The sequence below is a fragment of the Dendropsophus ebraccatus genome, chromosome 4 (assembly GCF_027789765.1).
Source record: "Dendropsophus ebraccatus isolate aDenEbr1 chromosome 4, aDenEbr1.pat, whole genome shotgun sequence".
Classification (NCBI taxonomy): Eukaryota; Metazoa; Chordata; class Amphibia; order Anura; family Hylidae; genus Dendropsophus; species Dendropsophus ebraccatus.
The window spans coordinates 147,903,782-147,928,686 of record NC_091457.1 but is presented as its reverse complement, the minus strand read 5'-3'; the positions used below and the strand labels follow the sequence as shown (position 1 = coordinate 147,928,686).

At 43.2% G+C, this 24,905-nt stretch overlaps 1 protein-coding gene across 1 annotated transcript in view; it reads left to right on the top strand.

Annotated features, from left to right (window-relative positions):
- The window catches only part of ATF6 (activating transcription factor 6), an 82,858-nt gene extending 58,205 nt beyond the window's left edge, over positions 1-24,653 (top strand). The window contains 2 exon segments of the mRNA XM_069967413.1: positions 3,570-3,654; positions 20,738-24,653. Of these exon segments, the coding sequence (XP_069823514.1) occupies positions 3,570-3,654; positions 20,738-20,946 (294 nt within the window). The 3' untranslated portion in view covers positions 20,947-24,653.
- Positions 24,654-24,905: the final 252 nt, after the last annotated feature.

Here is a 24,905-nt window from a genome sequence, read left to right as displayed (position 1 = left end):
TAAGTGTAAATTGGTGATTTGTATAACTTTTGGGGAGCAATACAATACTTTATTAAAAGTTTTCGCCAGACTTCTCCTTTAATGGGTAGCTTCACATACAGTGGATCCACAGCGGATTTTACTCTGCGAATTTGCAGCGAAATCAGCTGAGGACCCCTTGTCATTCCTTATGTCATTCATTTCTGCTGGCCGGAGCATACTGTACTTGCTCCACGCTCCGATTGCTTCGGGGGCTCCCGCTGGACGTCTGACTCAGCCAATCCACAGCGCACTGATTGGCTGAGCGGGACGTCCAGACGCCGGACAAGGGATCCACTGTGGATCTGTTACGTGTGAAGCTTCCCTAAACTTTTTTTTTTTTTTAAATAAAACATTATCCCCTTGCTTCTGCTTCAACCAACGAGTAATCCTTCAGTACCTTAACAATATTTATAAGGCTGCTTTAAAGGGCTTATCTGACTATGCAAAACAATAGCTATAGGGTATGTAAAAACAAAAAACAATAAAGAAGCTATACTTGCCTTTCCACACTCCTCCAGTATCTTTCTACAAGTCTCCGGTATCCCAAAGACTGATGATCCTGCCTTCACTTCTGAGACTAACTAGTCTCAGGGATGACAGCCTGCTCAGCCAATCACTGGCCATGCTGCTATCCTGAGGAAGGATTATCTGGGGGGATACTGGAGACCCATAGGAGGACACCAGGAAAGCATGGAGAGGTAAGTAAAGCTTCTTTATTAAGTTATTAATTTTTTATATACTTGGATCCATATAGCTATCATTTGCATAGCCAAATCTTCCCTTAAACATTTTGATTTACCAATAACGTATACGTCGGCATGCTTTTGAAAAAAAGGATACCGACGTATAGAAGCACCGCCCACATTGATTCCAATGGCCTGAATCTAGTCGTCTAGTGACTGTTTGATTCATTTTCCAAATGTGAACCATGCTTTTGTGTCGAAGTCAAAAGAAGTATACATCTAAAAATTACCCAACTGTAGTGACTAGCTCACCAGGTGGAGGCCTGTGTCTGTACATTCGTGGTATATATCTGCTTACCATTCTGACAGAATGCCGACAATACGGGAGACTTATGGTACGTTTACACGAAACTATTATCGGGCGAATTTTCGAGATAACGATCGAATTGGAACGATAATCGTACGTGTAAACGCGGCGAACGATCGAAAAATCGTTCATTTTGATCTTTTAACATGTTCATAAATCGTCGTTCGCCGATCGCAAAAATTTGCTGATCCTTCCGTGTAAACAGTCGTCGCGCGATAGTCCGGCCGCCCAGCGCCCGGCCCCCCCCCGCTCGCAGCCTGGCCCCCCGCTCATCCGCAGCCCCCTGCGCCGGCTCGATCGCCGCCGCTCCGATCGCCCCCCGCCACTCCGATCGCCCCCACCACGACCATACGTTGCCTGCTCCGCGTCGCAGGCCTTCGACATCCCCGGCTCCGCTCTTCAGTGCACTGATTGGCTGAAGAGGAGCCGTTTGAAATTCCCGACTCCCTTCAGCCAATCAATGCAAGGCAGCACTCATTGGCTGAAGAGGAGCCGTTTGAAATTCCCGGCTCCCCTCTTCAGCCAATCAGTGCACTGAAGAGCGGAGGCGGGGATGTCGAAGACCTGCGACGCGTAGCAGGTAACGTATGCTCGTGGCCGGGGGGGGGGGGGGGGGGGTCGGGGGCTGGGGGGCAATTGGAGCGGCGGGGGGCGATTGGAGTGGCAATCGGGGCGGCGCAGGGAGCTGCGGTTGACCGTTCCGCAAAACGATTTTTCCTTATGATATATCGTACCGTCTAAACGCTGATCGTTATTAAAAAAAATCGTTACTTCGAAATCGTTAATCGTGCGATCGGGCCAATTATCATTCCGTGTAAACGTAGTATTAGAGTCCATTTACACAGAAAGATTATCTGACAGATTATCTGCCAAAGATTTGAAGCCAAAGCCAGGAATGGATTTGAAAAGAGGAGAACTCTCAGGCTTTCCTTTACGATCTGATCTCTGTTTATAGTCTCTGTTTCTGGCTTTGGCTTCAAATATTTGGCAGATAATCTGTCAGATAATCTTTCTGTGTAAATGGACCCATAGCTGCTTCTATGGTTTTATATGAGGCTGACTTATTAGCAACCACTTTTATAGTTGATAGTTCCTTTCTTTCTTCTTCTATAACATGCACCAAGAGTTTGATTGATGTACATGATTTATTAATTTTTGGGGGTTTTGGTGCAACTTTATTAAATCTTAATGAAAAAAAATGAAAGTTGACAGAAAGCCTGTATACTTCTAATGGATGAATAATTCTTGTTGGGCTGTCCTCCCTCCGTTGTTCATTGTACACGCTGCCAGTCTCTGGTGTTTGGTCGGTGCTGTCTTCTTGTATCTTGTACACCTGTTGTTTGATGTCTTACCTGATCGGGTAATGTTTGTGTAATGAGGTCGGAGGTGACGGAGAGGAGCTGACTGCATCAGTGATCTGAATAAGATCGGTCTTGCACGTTAGAACTCTTGGTTATATTACCCCCACCCAGCCAAGTGTGCATGTTTTCTTAATAGGGAGAGGTCAATAAGCCAGTGACGGACTTCTCTGTGCCTTGGGCACCCATGACCCTGTCGCCATTTGTCCTCCTTTTTTCCGCTACTTTTGATAGGTACTAATCACTACATGTGTACAGTCCTGTAGCCATCACCATTTATACCTTTAAAGTCACTAAGTGTTTTTGGCCTCCCATCAGGTATCTGATGGATATGATTGACTTTTATGTTGTTCCTAGCACATATAGTAAGCATACACAACAACTTAAAGGTCAAGTTCACCAAAAAGTTATTTTTTTAAAATCGACTGTTGCAAGAGATTTGCAATTTACTTCTATTATACAATCTCAAATCTTCCAGTACTTATGAGCTGCAGTATGTCCTGCAGGAAGTGGTGTATTCTTTCCAGTCAGGAGAGCAAGAGAGGTTTTCTATGAGGATTTGCAGCTGCTGTGGACAGTTCCTGACATGGACAGAGGTGGCAGCAGAGAGCACTGTGTCAGACTGGAAAGAGTACACCACTTCCTGCAGGACATACAGTAGCTGAGAAGTAATGAATAACTTGAGATTTTTTTTAATAGAAGTAAATAAATCTGACACTTTCTGGGACCAGTTGATTTGAAAGAAAAAATGTTTTGGTGAACAACCCCTTTAATTTTAGAAAAAAGTTTATAAGTGGAACGTCATCCATAGAACAAAGTTTCCTTATTGTATGTGTTGCCTAAAACTGTTTGGTGTATAGATGTGCTAACCTCAAGCACGCTCTGCTTCATCCGAACTCGAACTCTCTGCATGTGATTTCCAGTGGCTGAAGAAGTTTAATGCAGCTCTAGGGAGACCTGGAAAACGTGGATACAGCCTATGGCCTTAGGGCTGCATCCAACTTCTTCGACTACAGCTAATCAAATGCCGAGAGTTCGGGTCCGGACAAAGCAGAGCGTGCTTGAGGTTTGCTTATCTCTATTCATGTGATCTTATTATTGAATGTTTGTCTGTAGTAATCTGTATTGTGTGTTTTGCAGGACCACTTACTATTGCCAGCTACCAACAGAAATAAAACCAGCCGGCCAAAGATGTCCATTATTTTACCATCGACAAATGTAAATGGTGAGTTAAGTAACGCATGTGGCATGAAATCACATTATGATGTAAACCAAGTGCTTCAGAGTTGAGCATTAAATGGGTACTCCGTAGCGGAGTCCCACCTCGGCCGCTAAATGGCTGAGCTGCCGTGAGACGTCATGTCTTAAGCCGCAGCTCAGACCAGAAAGCGGCAGCCGAACGGGGTGGCGTGATCCGGGACCCGGCACTGGAACGGGGAGGTAAGTGACCGGCGGCTTCTATATCCACCCCCTCCCCGGCCGTTCACTGAAAATACACATAGCCCAGAGTGCCTCTTTAAAGTTTTTCCCTGGCAATCGGAAAACAGGTACAGTAGCCTGATAATTAGCACATAGCAGCATCAGAATAGTGTATGTTGTGATCACTAATCCTTTAGGATAGTCATTGTCCTAGGAATGGAATGGATATAGTCATATTTTTCTTGTATTTAGTTATTTTGTAATCCTCTGTGTTACATGTTATGGTATGTCGCAATCTGCACAGGCATACACACACCTTCCTGGGGACCCAAACTCATGCAGTGACATACATACAGATGTGGCCATGTCTGGTATTGCAATTCAAACGTTTTCGACTTAAGGGATTCAATGGAAAGAGAACAGACTGCCTGTAAAGATTTACACCACACATTTGTTATGATGAAAGTAAATCTGCCAGATAGACATAAAAGGGCATTAAAGATACATAAAGTATGTGGCAGGTTTACAGCTGGTGCAGTTACTTCATATCCGTCATATCCATATTTATACACAACCATTACTCTTTATAAAATCCTAAAAAGCCGCCTAAACTAGTCAGGAAAGTGTGAAATGTGAAACAACCGCCTGTTATGAAATCATTATATAAATACGGAGATGTCTCCCATCATACCCAGTGCAATAACTTATCCTTTTCTGCGGACCTGAAGCAGAACATATGCTCGCTACTTGTGGTTACAGGAAGTGGGGATTTAATCTCTCAATTCTAAATCCATTACCTTACTGTCTGAGCTGTGAAGTCATGGAACATAAGGTCACAGGATTTGGTAGTGGCTGAATGTGGAGATAGATTTAACCCCTTAAAGGGCATGTGATCAGAAAATGCCCCAGTAGTTAAGTTTTTATGTAAAAGGGATACTCCAGCGAAAATCTTTCTTTCAAATCAACTGATGTCAGAAAGTTATATAGATTTGTAATTTACTTCTGTACTTCCAGTACTTATCAGCTGCTGTATGTCCTGCAGGAAATGTGGTCGACATAGTGATCTCTGCTGCCACCTCTGTCTGAGACGGGAACTGTGAAGTGCAGCAGCAAATTTCCATAGAAAACCGCTCCTGCTCTGGGCAGTTCCTGACATGGACAGAGGTGGCAGCAGAGAGCACTGTGTCAGACTGAAAAGAATACACCACTTCCCGCAGGGCATGCCGCAGCTAATAAGTAGGGGAAGATGTGAGATTTTTAAATGGAAGTAAAATACAAATCTATTTAACTTTCTGAAACCAGATGATTTGAAAGAGAGATTTTCGCTGGATAAACCCCTTTAAACATTTTTCAAAGAAATGTTTGACTTTTTCTCAGATTTTTCATTTTCATTTTAGTATTCAAATTTTTTTTTTTTCCAATTTTTTTTTTTTTTTTTGGGGGGGGGGGGGCGGGGGGATTTTCGTTTTATTCCTATTATTTTATACAATTTATTATTACTATTATTACTCAAGTCCTACAGATGGGACTCTGCTATCATTTGGCTGCCTGCTTAGTACACTGCAGTTCTTCTGTATGGCTGTGTATGATGCCTATCACCGTAACCCCGATAGTTATCCTATTAGGCCCGCCTCCATGCAGTTCTTCTGTATGGCTGTGTATGATGCCTATCACAGTTATCCTATTAGGCCCCGCCTCCAGATCTAATAGGTCTACTAAGATGGCAGACCTCAGGCATGACTTCACAACCTATCTGCCTCCACCATTCACAGGATTAGGTGACAGAAGTGTAAACACTCAGGGCCGCTGTTATCTTTTAAATCAGTTTTTCAGGTACCAGACGCAGCGCCCAAACACTGTGTGAACAGAGCCACAATGCAGTCCATTGATCCAGCAATCTGACCGATTTGGTAAAGGAGTTTTTCCACTCTGTAATATGAAAGGTTTAACTCGATGAACTTTTTTCAACACGCTAACTATGAAACCATTGGAAATCTTTCCAAGTGATTATAAAATTCCATAGAACTGAAGCAAACGCCTTGCCCTCACTAGCTGCTATGTTTTCCATACAAACGGGAGAACATAATAATACATGGCAGCATGCTAAATTTCCATCATTGTATGTAAAAGCTCTGTTATGTCTGGGTTTAAGGGTTATTCGTGTAGCCATGTCAACATAATTTATACAGTATGGACGGCTAGGTTAATCAGATGTTCACATAGTAACATGTGAAGTACATATTTTGGCTTAGTAATTTACTGTTAAGGTCATTGCTGTCTTACCGTCTTATTTTTTGTGTGGTTTTATAAAAATGGAGAGCGGTTTTATATACAGCTTGGGAAAGCCTTAGTTTTCAGACATTTTGCATAGATATATATGGTATGTTTCTTCTTTACAGGACGGAGTGGCTTTTGAGTTTTGAGCTGCAGAACACATGTGACCACTGTTCTATTGAAGCGCTTCACTGCAGTCAATGGAGAGGTTGGAACCTCCGTATTAGTGATCGGCAGGGGTCTAAGCGCTTATACATTTATCCTCCAGTATTTTTACTAGCATCCAGGGCAGGGGTGCACAACTTGCAGGCCTCCAGCTGTTGCAAAACTGGACAGGTAGACACACTTTGGCTTTCCTAGTATGATAGGAATTGTACTTTGCAGTAGCAGGAGAGCCTCAGGTTGTGCTGCTGTTTTTTTGGGGTTAAATGGCTGAAATCTGAGTTATTTTAGATTACAGCTGTTACAATTAAGTAACACAGCTGACACCCACTGCACATGAAATCTGTCCCACCATCCCTGTAAATCTGCTTCTCTCTGAATTCAGATCCCCCCCCCTGTCTTTATAGAAAAAACTTTTGAAATGTCTCAGAGACATGTAAAAAATTTGAATTGGTGGCGTTCTGAACACTCCCAGCGCAGCGCATTCTCTCTCCCCGCTCTGTGTCCATCTATCACGGGCGACCGCATAGCCTGACAGCCCTCCTGGAGACATAACAGAGCTAGGAGAGGCTAATCTGTGCCTGGACTTCTCTCCGCTCGTTTTTCTGATCGGTCACAGTCTGAACACTGACACCCTGAACAATCAAAACTTTCGACACGTGTGTGACTTTTCATAAGGCACAGAATCTTAATTCCAAAATGACCTTTCTGTATGTTTTTTATATGTGGGATGAAACTGGAGTATCCAATATGTCCACCTTATGTCACATATGCTCAGATCACCAGACCTGTCCCAGTAGTATTGGCAGTTAGGGTTCCATTCCAAGGGCAGATGGGGGGCCTGATCAGTAATGTAAACGGGAGCGCCAATCTGGTAGATCTGCACTTGTTTACTAGGCCTATTACACGGCCCCATAATCGTTTAGCGAGGGCTGCAGGGACATTGTTACCGATGTCCTTCCAGCCCTTGTTTAAACACCATAGATAACCTAAGCATGTTGCAGGTCTTCTCCTGCGCTTTTTCTTCCTTCCGGCCCCGCGCGCAGCAGCAGCTTCAGTGCGGCCTGTCTGAGCTGACAGACCGCTCAGCCAATCACTTGCCGCGGCGGTCCTGGCCAGTGATTGGCTAAGCGGTCTGTCAGAAAGGCAGCACCGAAGCTGTTGCTGTGCGCAGGACAAGGAAGAAGGAGGAGCGCAGGAGAAGACCTGCAAATGCTTAGGTAAATTATGGTGTTGTGAAATCGTCGGTTGGTGCCCAATGATTTAGGTTTGAACCTAAATAAACGATTAGCCGATGACACTATCATCTACTGATCGTTTTCTCTATTCCAAAAAAAAAAACAGTGCAGTGATGAAACTTATTTTCCAGATTTATTTATGCAGAATTTATTTATGGTGCACATCTGATTTTACCAACTTTTCCTTGAAAAGATGCACAAAATAAAAAAAATGTATTGATCAGTCAAACTTGACTTCTGGTTCATATACATTCCCAAACATTAACCTTCATAAAATCATCTTGCGCTCGGTAGATATACATGGATTACTGGAAGGACTCAATGTATACTATAGAGCCCAGCTCATCCAGAACGATAGCTCAGCATCCTCCGTTTTTTGGCTCCAGTTCGGTTACACTCCAGATTATTTTGAAGTTCTTGCCGGAAACAATTGCCCAATAATTACAATTTGTGGAGTAGTAGATCATAGGAATTAAACAATGGACACCTTTTGGGGTTATGGCAAAGCACCAGGTTACAGCCGTCGTGTCTGATTTTTTTTGGGGGGGTATTTGCGGCTAATAAAATCACCGAACGGAAGACGTAGCGTGTGAGAAGTACAGTTGCAGTTTTGTATGAAACTTGTCTGGAATGTCAGCATCTTGTTACAGACCTAGACGGTCTAAAATCTGACTTCCAGTCATTACCATTATTACCCCTCGGGAGTAGAAGGAGCCACATTCTTGCTCTGCCGGGCTGATTGCTGCACTTTCTTAAATGAGTCCTGAGAAATTGACCCTTGGAAGGGATTTGGTTTAGTCTTACTTTGAACTATGCAGACTATAGTTGAATTACAATTACCATTCCTGAAATGTGTGTCATAAGCAAAGCTTCCCATAGCCATATTACAGCCAATAAGTTAATTTATTGAATCTTTAAAACCAAAATATTTTACCCATTCCGTAATAAAACATAACTCTGCTTTTTATAATCTGACAGTGGGGCATTGTTTTCGAGCCGCGTTACTGTTCACAGGAAAATTACATTCTAAAAGGCATGGCCTCTGACTACGAGGTCCAGCTGAAACCTGGCCCACTCGTCGTGTGAAACCTGGGCCCATTTCACACTAGTGGAAACATGGCATACATCATGGCAGCACTGGAGAAGGCCGTCTGTTCTCTAGTGTCTTACAAAAATGCATTATTACTGCATAACATGGGGAATTTAATATGTATTCAAAGCGGAACTCTTTTAAATGTCACTTTCCAGAAATCAATCAATCAAGTATCAATACTACAAGTGATTTGAAAGGACAAGTGCCATGAAAAACTTTTTTCCCAGTAATTGAAGCACATTACAAAGTTATATAACTCTGTAATGTGCTTCAATCACCTATCTGCCTCCCTTCCCTGTCTTTTCCCCCCTCCACCCCCCACCAGGAAGTGTCCTAACTCGCACAGACCTGATTACTGTCGTCACCATCACCAAGCTCTTCTCTCAGCTCCTTCTCCTGTTACACTAGCTTCCCCCCCCCCCCTCCCCTGCCTTGTCAGGTGACTCAGCTTGCTCAGCTCCCATTGGCTGAACAACTGCAAGCCATCACTTGGACTGGGGAGGGGGGCTGCTGTAACAGGACCTAGAGCAGCCCTCCTGCTGATGACTCATCCTCACAAGAAGGAGCTGCCTGGTGACTGACGGCAGTCATTAGGTCTGTGTGAGTTAGGACACTTCCTGGTGGGGGGTGGAGGGGGGGAAAAGACAGGGAAGGGAGGCAAATAGGTGATTTGAAGCATATTACAGAGTTATATAACTTTGTAATGTGCTTCAATTACTGGGAAAAAGTATTTCATGGCACTTGTCCTTTAAGAAACTCTGTAAAAGGGTTTGTTAAGTAAGAGTTTCCTTCTGTACTCAAAAAGCTGTTTTCCTACCCCCCCCCCCCCCCCCATAATGCTCTATGGAGAGGGGAGGGGCCGAGGGGGATGAGTGAGCACTGAAAGGAGTAAAGGCAGCCCTGTACAAAACATCCGGCAATCTTCTCTCACAAAGATCCCAGATAAATACTGACCTTTCTGACCTGTGAATCCAATGTTTTATGTGCCCAGACAGTCTCCAAAATATACAGCTGCTTTTTTCCTCTTCCTGATCGCTCATCCCCCTCAGCCTCTCCCCCCTCCATAGGTTATAATAATCTTTACTTTCCTCCTCTGTAATGTATATGGCTTTGCCTGATAAAGAGCAGATAAAAGTTGTGGGGGGGGGGGGGGGTAGTAAGAAAACCGCTTTTTGAGTATAAAAAGATGCTTTTTTTGCCTAATTTAACTTTTTACAGAGTTTCTTGAAATCGCTTGTACTATTGAATTCTGCAAAAAAAAAAATTAAATGACAATTACACTTTAAACTCGTGTATTTTCTTAAGAACTAGAGTAAACCCTTGATAAAACATGACCACCCCCAGCAGATGCAAACAAGCCAGAGAGGTCTGAGAAGCCATCTTAGGGCCCTATTCCACGGGACGATTATCGTTCGCATAATCGTTAGTGATAAACGATCCAAACGACCGCTATTGCGAAAGACCTGAAATCGTTCACCCATCAACATATCCTATAAAATCACTAACAATCATGATGTTAACGATAATCATTACTTATGATCGTACTTGTGGTCGTCTTGTCGCCGCTATTGCGCTTGTCACTACTGCGAACGTCGTCTTAGGGCCCTATTCCACAGGACGATTATCGTTCAGATTATCGTTAAAGCGTTCGAATCTAAGCGATAATCGTTAACTGCTATTCAACCGAACGGTTAACGACCGAACGAGAAATCGCTGATCGTTTAATAATGACCCTATTCCACGGGACGATTATCATTCAGATTATCGTTAAATCGTTCGTATCTAAGCAATAATCTTTTGTTTGAATAGCAGTTAATGATTGACGACCGAACGAGAAATCGTTGATCGATAAATAAGACCTGGACCTATTTTATCGATGGTCGTTCGCAAATCGTTCGCTTTGAATAAGACACCGTTCGGTCGTTCGCGGTGGTGACTAACACAGTAGCGACTACAAGATGACCGCAAGAACGATCATAAGTAACGAATATCGTTCCATGTAAATGGGTGAACGATTTCAGGTCATTTGCAATAGCGATCGTTTATCGTTAATGATTATGCGAGCGATAACTGTCCCGTAGAATAGGGCTTTATTCAATGCGAACGATTTGCGAACGAATAACGATAAAAATAGGTCCAGGTCTTATTAAACGATCAACGACTTCTCGTTTGGTTGTTAATCGTTAACTACTATTCAACCGAACGATTATCGCTTAGATTCGAAAGACTGAACAATAATCGACCCGTGGAATAGGGCCCTTACTGTGCTAGGCATACACAATACGCCCTTTAAAGTGATGATGTCACCCCCCTCCCCTTACTCTGTGCAGTTCACCGCACTATCCACAAGCTTTGGTGCTGCACATATGATACATACCTGTATAAAGGCTGGGTTTACGCAAGATAAAAATGGCGACCATCTTGCATTATATCGGCTGTCATTGTGCAACAACGGTTGTTATGGAAGACTGACGTCATTTTTACATAGTGTGAACCTAACCTAAAACTTTTCTTCTTTCTGCTCTAAAATTGCTTCATTTCATCGGTGGACAGTTTAATCTAGGCGGGGCTTCACAGGTGACACTGTTAATGAATCGAGAGTAAGAGGGGGTGACAGTATCACTTTAAAGGCCCTATTACACCAAATAATTATTGGCCGATATCTGCTGTTACGGACGATAATTGTCTCGAGTAATAGAAGACCACAATCTGCCGACATAAACGATGTTGGCTGATCGTTGTCTGTTGTTTGAAACATATATCCTCCACTCCAACCACTGGGTAAGATCGGGCGCTGGTCCAAGATAGGCCAAAAATAAATGAAGATAAAAAACTATTTATTAAAACACAACGCGTTTCGAAGTCGTGCTGACTTCTTTCTCAAGTGTACACTTGAGAAAGAAGTCAGCACGACTTCGAAACGCGTTGTGTTTTAATAGTTTTTTATCTTCATTTATTTTTGGCCTATCTTGGACCAGCGCCCGATCTTACCCAGTGGTTGGAGTGGAGGATATAGGTTTCATGCAATACCGGTTTGGTTTCTGGGAGTGGCTGCGGTCCACACACGTGTGAGCATTGAGAGTTGTGCCTTGCATTTGCACAACCACACCAGGTGAGAGTCTTCCCTTTACTCCCCTGCACTTACCGAAGTCTTGCAGACCCCGCACATTGGAGCGCTGTTCACATTTATCTCTACCGTTGTCTGTTGTTGTGACAAATGACTAAGATAGCAGAAATGCTGCCGCTGCTCTGTGTAATAAGAGTGGCTGCAGAAGACCCCTGCTATCTTCTTCTATGGGCTGCCCGGACAATCTAGCGATCACCTGGGCAGCCCCCTGGCTCTTACCTGCTCGCTGCTGGCATGTGTAATTGCGTCAGCAGTGAGCAGGGAACGGGGAGAAAGCTTGCTCCTCTGCATCGACTTAAAGGGGTACTCCAGCGGGGGTGGGAATTTTTTTTTTCTGGCAGTGAGCAGGGAACGGGGAGAAAGCTTGCTCCTCTGCATCGACTTAAAGGGGTACTCCAGCGGGGGTGGGAATTTTTTTTTTCTGACACTGGGGAGAAGGTGGCTGAGGGAAACTACGTCCACTCACCTCCCCGGTCCCCAGCCGCTTACTGGTTTCTGACGCGGGCCTGAGATGATACATCTCAGTTCCGCTCAGCCAGTCAGTGACAGGGGTGGGATCTGAGCAGACTTGAAACTGTTCCCGCCTCCGTCACTGACTGGATGAGACGTCACGTCTGCGGCCGGGGAACGGAGCGCCGCGATGCAGGACCCGCCGCTGGAGCCGGCGAGGTGTGGACGTCGTTTCCCTCAGCCACCTACTCCCCGGTGTCAGGAAAAAAAATGCCCCCCCCCCCCCGGACTACCCCTTTAAGGCTGTGTTCACACTGTCATCACGGGCTCTGTAATAGAAAAGAAACAATAGCAAACACTGCAGCGCCATTATCAAAATGATGGATCCCATTATAAGTCATTGGGGCCTGTCAGGTGCCATTGATGTCCATTGTGTGAAGGATCTAGGAATAAACCCTTTTCTAGGAATAAACCCTTTTCCTAGAATTATTGTCAGTAGGACATGCTGTATGCTGTACATGTTTGTCTGTATCCATGTCATTGTGAGGATTGAATGTGGATAATGACTGCCAGTAGCGATGTGCGAATTTACATTACAAGCTTTGCAGTCAGTTTATACACCGGCTGCCTTTGATCTTTGTGCCGCTACCGTGTGCCTGAAAAAGCTGGATCCAGTCCTGGGAAACTGGGAGAAGATTTCCAGGACTGGATCCAGCTTTTCCATGCGCCCGAGCTGGAGCGGCACGGAGATCAAAGTCAGCCGGTATATAAACCAACTGTTAAGCAAACACTTCGCCTGTAATGTACATTTGCCTATCTCTATGTACCAGCGCGTTGAGCCAGCAGTGTGATTCTAGAGTAGCCGGGTCCATGTGCAGTAAGAGGTAGAAAGAGGTCTATTGGTGGCCGGGGGGGGGGGGGGGGGGGGGGTCATCTATATGCTCCACAATGCAAACATATTTACACGTAGGGGACAGACTGCCAAAACCAGGGTGTTGTCTCATGAATAGATCAGACTCCTGATGCACAGCACATGTATCACACTGTAACAAATAACCTATATGCTCTACAATGCAAACATACTTACACGTAGCGGACAGACTGCCAAATCCAGGGTGTCTTACTGTCAGCAAGTGTGAAAAAAATAAAAAAACATCCACATCCAGTGTAGAAACATCCAGATCTATCCGCCAGCTGTATCCACCTCCACAGCAACACAACTGGAGCCAATATCCTCTTCTTTAGAGCACTTGAGGAGGGACATATGTCTGAACTGCCATTCCTTTTCTTAGATTCACTTACGAGCTCCTCTTCTTCAGCGATGAGCATACAGTATGTATTTTATGTGCCTCTACTCCTATGAACCCTACCACTAGTATTACTCAGTAAAGATTTCCATACAATCTGATCGGCTCCGGTAACAGGGCGGTCCATTCTTCCCTTTGCACCCGGTTCCAGACATCATCCCCGGTTTGTATATATGCAAATGTCTAGTTTGGTGCACTCGAGGGGGCCCAGTGCACCCATATCTCCTCCACTGGGTGACGTCTATGAAAGCCTATGAATACAGCTGTATCCATGAGGACGACTTGTAGTTTTATCCACTTTTTTTTTGGGCATATGGTTGTTTATGACTACTCCCAGGTGAGGCAGATTGCAGCTCCTGGATATATGATATGTTATGGTGCTATTAGCTTTGTATATATGTTACAGCAGCCATGGATCTTTTGTTTTCCTAGTTGTATTTGGTGTTTGCCAGGGTGTTGCGCTTCCACTTATTACATGCCTGCTATGGGCGGAGGCTGCTTTGTGACTTTTGGATAGTAACCTAAGGTCCCACAGCTGTACTGGCGGAAATTGAGGCATTATCTTAATCCAAGGAAAAGCTCATATTGTTAAATTTCACTCTAGATTTTTTTTATGTCTTTATTTATCCTGATTTATTATCCTACTAGATGCAGATGCACTTTTTTATTTTTTATTTTATTTTTATCACAAAAACTTGTACTTTTTACTTTTATGGTTTTTGTAGCTCTATTGTATGGGGCTCGTCTTTTGCTTTATCATTTGTATATTGTAATGGCGCCTATTAGGGGTGCATATAATGTATAGAAAACATTTTTTTTTTTTTAAAGATGGAAATGGAAGAAAATCAGCAACTTTGACAATTTTCTTTTTGAGGCATTTAATATATGGTAGAAATGACAATATAACATTATCCTGTGGGTTAGTGCCATTACAAGGATAACACATTTTATATGGCTTTACTACTTTTGTATTGTTACCCCTCTTTTTGTCTTTAGGTATAAAGTATCTTTTTTTTAACTTTGGGGTTTTTTTTTGCATATTTTTAATTGTCTTCCAGAATAAATTGGTGTTTTTTTTTTAATACAATTATCGAGCTTTTTATTTTATTTATTTTTTTCCTTTTTTTAATCCCATTACCCTAGACCATGTGAATAGGTGATCACTTAAATTATACACTGTGTGTAAGGGTGGGTTCACATTCAAAATGACGCTGATTTTGTGGTGTGCATCAGCAACAATCATTAGGCTGCGGTTTGTAATCCTAATTCCAGTTGTTGCTGCATGTTGTGCAATGTGCGAGGAGCGCGCCGCGGCCGATGGTACGTTCCCAGCCGCAGGTATAGCACTTACAAGAGTCTAAGTCCCATGTGGCGTCACACTGTGTACGGAAGCCTGCAATGGACAGAATACCTGTGGCGTGCACCCTCTCCTTTCTCAAAAATCAGCCGATGAACGATCAGCCGATGATCGTTGTCATCGGCTGATCGTTCTTTTAGGTTCAAACCTAAAATCATCGGTCGCCACCCGCGCATCGCAACGTGGAATAGCGGTGTGCTCCGGGCAACCAACGATCTCACCATTACCTGTCCAGGCGCAGGTCTTCTCCTCCCAGACCCGCTCCGCAGCAGCTTCAGAGCGGCCTGTCTGAACTGACAGACCGCTCAGCCAATCACTGACCAAAGCTGCTGCGGCACAGGACCAGGAGAAGAAGAGCTGCGCCTGGACAGGTAATGTATGAAACAAGGGCTGCAAGGACATCGGTAACGATGTCCCTGCAGCCCTCGCTAAATGATTGTTCGGCCGTGGAATAGGCCCAGTAAACGAGCGTCGATCTAGCAGTTTGGCGCTCGTTTACATCGTTGATCGGGCCCTGCTCGGCCCGTGGAATAGGACCCTATGGCTGTACCCGTGTTTTCCCGGACTCCCTAGGGCTGCATCTAACTTTCTCAGCCACCAGCAATCAAATGCCAAATGATCAGACTCTAGCATGCTCAAGTTGTGCTCATTTTCACTCGACACCTTACCCATCTCCCTTGGGCGTTGCCAGTGTCTGTTCTTCCGGCTCCAACAATGATGTATTAAAACATTCTGTGTTGCTTCCTGTGATTGGCTGTAGTGATCATATGTTGACTTCTGCATTAAAGGGGAACTCCGGGTTGGGGGGCTTTTTTGCCTATGGCCGGGGAGAAGGTGGATGAGGGCAATGACGTCCCCACACCTCCCCGGTTCCATCGCCGCTCCAGTCCGCGCTGCCCGGCCGCTTCCTGGTCTGACGCGGGCTTGATGTGACGTTTCAAGTCCGCTCAGCCAGTCAGTGGCAGAGGCGGGATCCCGGCACACGGCGATGGAACCTGGAAACTAAGGGGACGTCATTGCCCTTATCCACCTCCTCCCTGGCCATAGGCTTAAAAGCCCCCCAGCGCGGAGTACCCCTTTAAAAGTTTCTGCTACAAGTAGGGGGGTGTCTGCTCCAGCCAGGGGGGTGTCTGCTCCAGTAAGGTGGGAAACAGGAGTTCAGGGCAGGCCAGGCAGGTACTGGTAGTGGGGGACTCAATTATTAGGGGGACAGACAGGGCAATCTGTCACAAAGACCGGGATCGTCGAACAGTGTGTTGCCTTCCTGGCGCTCGAGTTCGTCACATCGCGGATCGGGCTGACAGATTACTGGGAGGGGCTGGCGATGACCCAGCAGTCATGGTGCACATTGGCACCAATGATAAAGTTAGAGGTAGGTGGCGGGTCCTTAAAAATGATTTCAGGGACTTAGGCAGGAAGCTTAAAACTAGGACCTCCAAGGTGATTTTTTCCGAAATATTACCTGTACCACGAGCCACACCTGAGAGACAGCGGGAGATTAGGGAGGTAAATAAGTGGCTCAAGAGCTGGTGTAGGATAGAGGGGTTTGGGTTCATGGAGAACTGGGCCGACTTCTCGGTCGGTTACAGGCTCTACGGTAGGGACGGGCTGCATCTCAATGGGGAGGGTGCAGCCGTGCTGGGGGAGAAGATGGCTAAGAGGTTGGAGGAGTGTTTAAACTAGGGACCGGGGGGGAGGGCAACTACAATATAGTAAGTGAAGACAGAGTAGATGGAGAGCTGGGCCTAGATTATGGAACTGGGGGTGGAGCGGCGGGAGGGGTTAGAATAGTCACTAGTGATAAAAGGAAAGGGAATATGGACAAATATATTAAATGTATGTATACTAATGCTCGAAGCCTCACTAATAAAGCTGAGGAATTAGAACTCATAATGGTTGAAGAGAAATATGATATAGTGGGGATAAGCGAGACATGGCTGGACGAGACCTATGACTGGGCCGTTAATATCCAGGGTTATAGTCTATTCAGAAATGACCGTAAAAATAAGAAAGGGGGAGGGGTCTGTCTATATGTTAAATCATGCCTTAAGCCTATTCTGTGGGAGGATATATGTGATGATAATGTGGAGTCTCTTTGGGTAGAAATAAGGGGAGGGACAAAGAATAATAAAATTCTTATAGGAGTGAGTTATAAACCTCCAAGTATAGTGGAAGAATCAGAAAATCTTCTTATAAGACAAATAGATGCGGCAGCGAAGCAGGGGGAAGTCATTATTATGGGGGACTTTAACTACCCAAATATCAACTGGAAAGCAGAAACCTGCAGCTCCAGGAAGGGAAGCGTGTTTTTGGAAATAGTAAAAGATAATTACCTTTCCCAACTAGTAGAGGAACCAACAAGAGGGGGGGCCCTTCTGGACCTGATCTTAACCAATAGGCCCGACAGAATATCAAAAATAGAGGTGGGGGGTCACCTAGGTAATAGTGACCATAACATAGTAAGTTTTCAATTATCCTTCAATAAAATGATTAGCAGAGGGGCTACAAAAACATTAAATTTCAGGAAGGCTAATTTCCAAAAACTAAGAGAGGACCTTGGGAACATAGACTGGGACAATGCCTTCAGAAATAAAAGTACACAAGAGAAATGGGACATATTTAAGAGCATCCTGGGTAAATCGTGTGAACGACACATACCATATGGGAATAAACGTAGTAGAAATAAGAGAAATCCAATGTGGTTAACTACAGCTGTAAGGGGTGCAATAAATGATAAGAAACAAGCATTCAGACTACTAAAACAAGAAGGTAGTGGGGAAGCATTGAGCAACTATAGACAGAAGAATAGAATGTGTAAAACGCAAATAAAAGAAGCAAAAATAGCAACAGAAAGAAGGATAGCCACAGAAAGTAAAACAAATCCCAAAATGTTCTTCACCTATATAAATAACAAAAGACTTAAAACCGAAAATGTTGGTCCCCTCAAAAATAATCTGGGTGTAATGGTGGAGGGGGAAGAGGAAAAGGCCAATCTACTAAATACATTCTTCTCTACTGTATTCACAGAGGAGAATCCCATAACAGACGACATGACTAGGGATAATGTTAATCCTCCCATAAATCTCACCTGCCTAACACAACAAGAAGTGGGAAGACGCCTTAAAAACATTAAAATCCATAAGTCACCGGGCCCAGAAGGTATCCATCCTAGGGTTTTGCAAGAATTAAATACTGTGTTGGACAGACCGTTATTCCTATTATTTAAAGATTCTATTACGACAGGGATTCTTCCACAGGACTGGCGCATAGCTAATGTGGTACCAATATTCAAGAAGGGGTCAAGGAGTGATCCTGGAAACTACAGGCCTGTAAGTCTAACATCTATAGTAGGTAAAGTATTTGAGGGGATTGTAAGAGATGCTATACTGGAGTATCTTAATGAAAATAATCTTATGACGCAGCACCAGCATGGATTTATGAGGGATCGGTCCTGTCAGACTAATCTGATCGGCTTCTATGAAGAGGTAAGTTATAGACTGGACCTGGGGGAGGCTGTGGATGTTGTGTATCTGGACTTTTCAAAGGCATTTGATACTGTGCCGCATGAAAGGTTGGTCTACAAAATGAGGATACTGGGACTCGGGGAAAACGTATGCAAATGGGTAAGTAACTGGTTGTGTGATAGAAAACAGAGGGTGGTCATTGATGGAACATATTCAGATTGGGTTTTAGTTACTAGTGGGGTACCACAGGGGTCAGTGTTGGGTCCACTTCTTTTTAATATTTTTATTAATGATCTTGTAGAGGGGCTACAGAGTAGAATCTCCATTTTTGCAGATGATACTAAACTGGGTAAAGTAATCAGTACAGAGGAGGATAATATCATATTACAGAGGGATTTGGAGAAGCTAGAGGCTTGGGCGGAGAAATGGCAAATGAAGTTTAATGTGGATAAATGTAAGGTTATGCATTTGGGCCATAGAAATAATAAGTACAGTTATGTGCTAAATAATAAAACACTGGGTAAAACTACTTCCGAAAAGGACCTGGGGGTATTGGTGGACAGTAAACTCAACTTTAGTGATCAGTGCCAGGCAGCAGCTGCCAAGGCTAATAAAATAATGGGGTGCATCAAAAGAGGTATAGATGCTAAAGATGAGAACATAGTTTTGCCTCTTTATAAATCACTGGTCAGACCACACATGGAATACTGTGTACAGTTTTGGGCACCGGTATATAAGAAGGACACAGCTGAACTAGAGCGGGTGCAGAGGAGGGCAACAAAGGTCATTAAGGGAATGGGTGGGTTACAGTACCAGGACAGGTTATCACGCTTGGGGTTATTTACGCTAGAAAAAAGACGTCTTAGGGGCGATCTGATCACAATGTACAAATATATGAATGGACAGTACAGAGATCTTTGTAGTGGTCTTTTTACTCCTAGGTCTGTAACAATGACAAGGGGGCATCCTCTACGTCTAGAGGAAAGAAGATTTCATCATCAGCATCGACGCGGGTTCTTTACTGTACGAGCGGTAAGACTGTGGAACTCTCTGCCACATGATGTTGTCATGGCTGATTCATTAAATAAGTTCAAGGGAGGCCTGGATGATTTTCTTGAAAAATATAATATTACAAGTTATGGGCATTAGATTTCTGGTGATACGTTGATCCGGGGATTGTTCTGGTTGCCATTGCAGTCGGGGGAGGGGGGGGAGTTTCTCCCTGTGGTGGGGCGTTTGTCTTCTGCCCCATAGGGGTTTTTCGCCTTCCTGGATCAAGACAGTAGGATTTTCCTAGGTTGAACCTGATGGACTCTTGTCTTCTTTCAACCCTATTTACTATGTTACTATGTTACTATGTTAAGTAGATGAGATCTCACCCACATATATTGTACTGTAATCGGCACAGAAAATCAGCAACACTTCCAGTTTGTGTAACCATTACCCTATAAGTAAATGAATATATATATATATATATATATATATATATATATATATATATATATATATATATATATAATATATTATATATATATTAAATAAACTAAACTTGTGGCTAAAGAAGCAATGTCAGCTGCATACAGTAAATCAGCTCATGCAATACTGAGCCAGGCATTGACTAAGAAGAGACCGCAGCAATCCTATTTTCTCTATAGATTTGAAAATATCCACTTTATAAGAAAACTACATAAAAACATGCTTTAGTTGGACGAGTGTTAAAGGGTTGTCCTGGAAATACTTTTTGCAGTGAAATGGGCTTGGGCTGGTGTAAAAAACAAAAAAAAATGCATACTCACCTGCCTTGATCAATTGCCATTCTGACAGCCCAGTCCAGATGTGAAGCACCTGCTGGTCAAGGAAGTTACTGCTCAGCCAGTCACTGACTACATTGGTGATCCAGTGGCTGAGCGTCCCTTTGTTTTGTCTATATTGGGACCAGGAGGTGCTGCGCAGCTAATCTCGGCTCCATTGGAATGACTGCAGCAGGAGATTGGGGTAGGTGAGTACACTTTTTTTTTTTTTTTTTAATTGTTCTTACCTTAGCTCTAGCCCTTTTTACTGTATGTCCACAAAAATCCTTCTAATGTTGTGAATCCTGATTTCAAGGTATAATACACGGAGTGACAACAATAGATACTAACATTATTTAAAAGTTACATTCTAAGGCTATGTTCCCACACAGTATTTATTATTTACCATATGGCGGCCATCCACTTAATTTCAACAGTATGTGAACATAGCCTTTCTGTGTTTTCAATCCACTCCTGGTTTTGGTTGCAAAATACTGAGCAAAAATACAGTGTGAGAACATGGTCTTATATTGTGTATGTGTTTATTTGTTCTCTTCTTCACATTTTACTGCTACTGTATTGTCTGTCTATTCTCTCTAACCAATTATGTTGTGTATTTCTTGATAGACAATGTCATTAATGGCCAGGAATATGAAGTGATGATGCAAATAGACTGTGAAGTCATGGACACACGGATTTTGCACGTAAAATCTGCAACTATCCCTCCGTACCTTAGAGAAAATCGTGAGAACCAAACCAATTCTTTCTACAACTCTGCCTCCTCAGGTCCGGAGCGTGCCCACGTTGTCAGCACAATCACAGAGTCTCCGCTATAACCAAACACAGAGGGGGCTCAGGTTTCTGGATGACTTTTTTTCCCCCCAAGAATCTCTTGAGTCGGGAGAGACTATAAGGCCGGTAGTGTGATTATGTGTGCAGTATTTTATCTATTTATATACTGTATATTGGCAATAAATTATCTCGTTCCTGCATATATTCTATAAGACGACAGTGCGAACATGTTGCATTTCTATACCTCATGTATCAAAGGTCAACATCATCTGCATGACCAGTGTGATGCGGGACCATTGGACTTGCTGGGATATAGGACTATATACAATGTCTGATTTTTACATTTGTCCAAGTCATAGATATCGGGTCACCATATCACAAAATGTTTTCTTAACTTCATATCGCAGGGAATGATGGTAAAATGAATGTATGTAAACGGATTTCATACATTACATTGTGTCCATTGAACAACCAGTCATCCTAAATCATAATTTCACTTTCCAACCTTCCATATTAAAATAAGAAACCAACCAATAGTTGTGTAGGTTTTGAAATGCAATACAAGACCTTTCTTACTAGTAAGCTCTCTATACAGAGGTTATAATCCCTGGCCAAATTTCAAGGCCCCTCCAGGGGTCAGGTCCTCCCAGGGAGTCTACATTCACTAGGTGGCGCAAGAGAGCAAGCTGCTTTCCATCTGTAAAAGAACTACTTTGTATATTTTTCCAAGGGGCATTTCATGGCTTCACATTCTCCTCAGACGTGGATCCTACCCGTAATTTAATTTTTTTAAAATGTTATGTCAAAATATTGCGATGACCAGGACTTAAAGGTGTCTAATAAAGAAAACCTCTTTCTATATGCCCTATTGGGACATATGGGCATCATAACGGGATGCCCCCCCTCTAGCCACAGAAAGTGGCTCTGTATGAGCACTTCCCATTACAAGGACGCTTATTCATCTGAATATCTGCCATGTAATAATGCATTTCCCCTGCAACGGCCGCTGCCCAGGAAATGCATAGCTGGTCGTGACTACTTCCACTGGTAAAATCACCAGGAGTGATGATATAACCTGACAAAAGTTTGCTGCCTTATGTGATACATATATGTATGTGTATGTACATATATGTATGTGTGTGTGTGTGAGTGAGGCTAGAATGTGCCGTGCTCCTCTGTGTGCATCCTGCTGATTGTGTTATTGCACTATGATAGTTGTTGGTTTTATATAGGATGATAAGGGTATGATAGGATTTACAGGAGTAGAATATATATTTAAAGATAACCTAATGCTTTGTGAAGGAACTATTCTTGTTTTAAGGAGACATTGTCTTTTTTTCTGAAATGATAAGTAATGACCTAGATCTGTTAGACGCGTGCCCTAATTCACACTGATACATGGTTTGTATTGTATTGTATGTTCATGTTTTTTTATGACTTCTTAATTTCCTAGGCTTCACATGCAGCTAAAAAAAAAGTCAGTTCTCATGTTGTGGAAATCCTACAGGATGTGTAATCTTTTAAGAAAATTGTCCTCAGTTGTGTGTTTAAAGGGGAACTCTCAGCAGGTTAGACAAATTGTAACCTTCCTCCTCTGCACTGTTAGGGTAAAGTTCGCTCCGGAGCACCCTTAGGAGCACTGCTCTGTCATCCGGCCCGACCCTTCTAATGATAATCAATGGAAGGGGCAGGCTGAATGATGCAGCAATGCTCTGAAGTGGAGTTTACCCCGACTAACAGCGCAGGCGCTGAGGAGAAAGGTTAAACACACAGCCTTCTGTAGCGCCGAGGATGCTGAGGAGGAAGGTATCAGCAGGTTAGATTCGTCTAACCTGCTTATAGTTCCCCTTCAAGAATTCAGGTTAACGGCCATAGATCTATAAACTGTGTTGGACGTTATGTGATTTTATTACATTGCCTCATTTAAAGAACCACAAAGCACTGTAATCATGGGAATAAATATACGCACAGTAGTTACTGTAGAAATCATGGAAAATAAGGTATAAAGCGTACCTGTTGAAAGTAGTATGTCCGGTAAGTTGTGTATGTTATGTGAGAATCGCGCCCCGGCCGGTGCTGTGTACTCACTCGCTGAACAGCTATAGTGTTCAGAGTCCAAACTCTGCTTAGAAGCACTATAGTTTATGGGCCGCTGGGTCTTATCGACAGAGCAGAAAAAGGGTGGGAAATAATAAAACCTAAGTGATCAAATAAATGCTACATGTTTAAGATAAAGACCTTATAATGCTGTAAACCATTCTGATCATGTAGGGTTTAGTAATTCTCTGGTAAGTTATGACACTTAACAAGTATGGTGACACCTAGTGTTCAGAACAAATAGCAGTGTGCACGTCCACCTACTTAATCTTGGTGGACATACATGCTTTGCCACTCTCCCTACAGCCAGGTCTCAGCATAGTGATGTTACATTTACTGAACAGCAGCCAATATAAGTAGGTCTCTAGGGGTATATGCACACAGAGTAAATATTGCGGACAACTCCACGAGGATTCTGTCGACATGTCAATTCTTTGGGCAGACAACAGAATCTTCCTGACCATAGAATAAAGTCTTTGGGTTGGGCGGAGAGCCAAGCAGGAGCGTGCGTGGACGAGCGGCGGAATCCTTGTGGAGTTATTCGTGACATTTATTTTGTGTGCTAAGGGTATGTGCACACTGAGGAATTCTCGAGGAATTGTAGAGGAAAGTTTTCTGATTGAAATTCCTCACCTATTCAGCTCTTGACAGAATTCAAGCGGAATTTAAGCCCCCATTGACTAAAGGAATCCTCCAGCAGAATCCGCCCAAAGAATTGACATGTCAATTCTTTGGGCAGAAAGCAGATCTGCGGCAAAAATTTCTGCTTTGAAATTCTGCAGTGTGAACAACAGAGTGGAAATCCCATTAAACACAATGGGACATTGGTCTATTTATATTTTATGGGAGGAATTTTAAGCTGAAATAACAGCGGATTCCTCTTTAATTCCTCACCTTTTTCTCAGTGTGCACATTACCCCTAAGGCCCTGTTCACACTGAGCAAGAACGTCGGAATTCCCGACGTACTCTGTGTGCTGCTTTGTCAAGTCATTTCTTTGAACGGAGAGGGGAGGAAGCAGACGCTCGTGCCCCCTCTCCTTCACTCAAAGCAGCACACTGAGCATGGCGGGATTCTTCGGCGGAGAGCTCTGCCGCGGAATTCCCACGTTGTTGCTCAGTGTGAACTCAGCATATCACACAGTATATATCTTACCTACTTTGGTTCCCACAATTTCTAGATGTAGGGGAAGTAGGGCTATATTGTCAGCCGCCAGAAGGTGAAGACAACTGATTTTTTTTCCAGCACCAAGAGGAACACACAAAATAAAATTAACCCCTTTTAAACTCTTTAAACACACAACAGACATAAGAGATACAGTAATAAAAGTTGTATATTAAATATTAAATTGAATTAAATAAATGCCAAGATTGCAAACATGGAGCAATGAATGGTTGGTACACTTTACCACCAATAACTTATGACTTAACTTTTTTGTTCCTATTTTGTGTAAACCTATTTTGATGGTTCTTTAAATTTCAAGGTGGCCACACAGTTGTAGGTGAAGGCTTTCTGGATGCTACATATCTGTATTGTACTGAACACTGCATTGTTATGTAACATGTCCATTTTGTACTTGGTTTAACCACTTCATTTATGCAAATCTTTGTCTATTAATTGTACTTTGGATCTTTTAATAAAAGAAATGTCCGGAAGGTTCTTTATCAGCGTCATTCTTTTTATAATCTAGAATGTTCTCTGGATGACTGGGTTTAAAGACTTGACTATATCATTATTCAGGTTAACGGTCGCTAGACCTGTAACAAGAAGAGCTACAAATGTCTGCTGATATTTATAAAAAAATTTTTTTGCTAAAATGGTTTACAGCAATTGTAGGAAAAGACCTATTCAATTGGTGTAAGCAGACCTTAAGAGAATGCTTACATTGAAAGGTCACATGAAAGCTT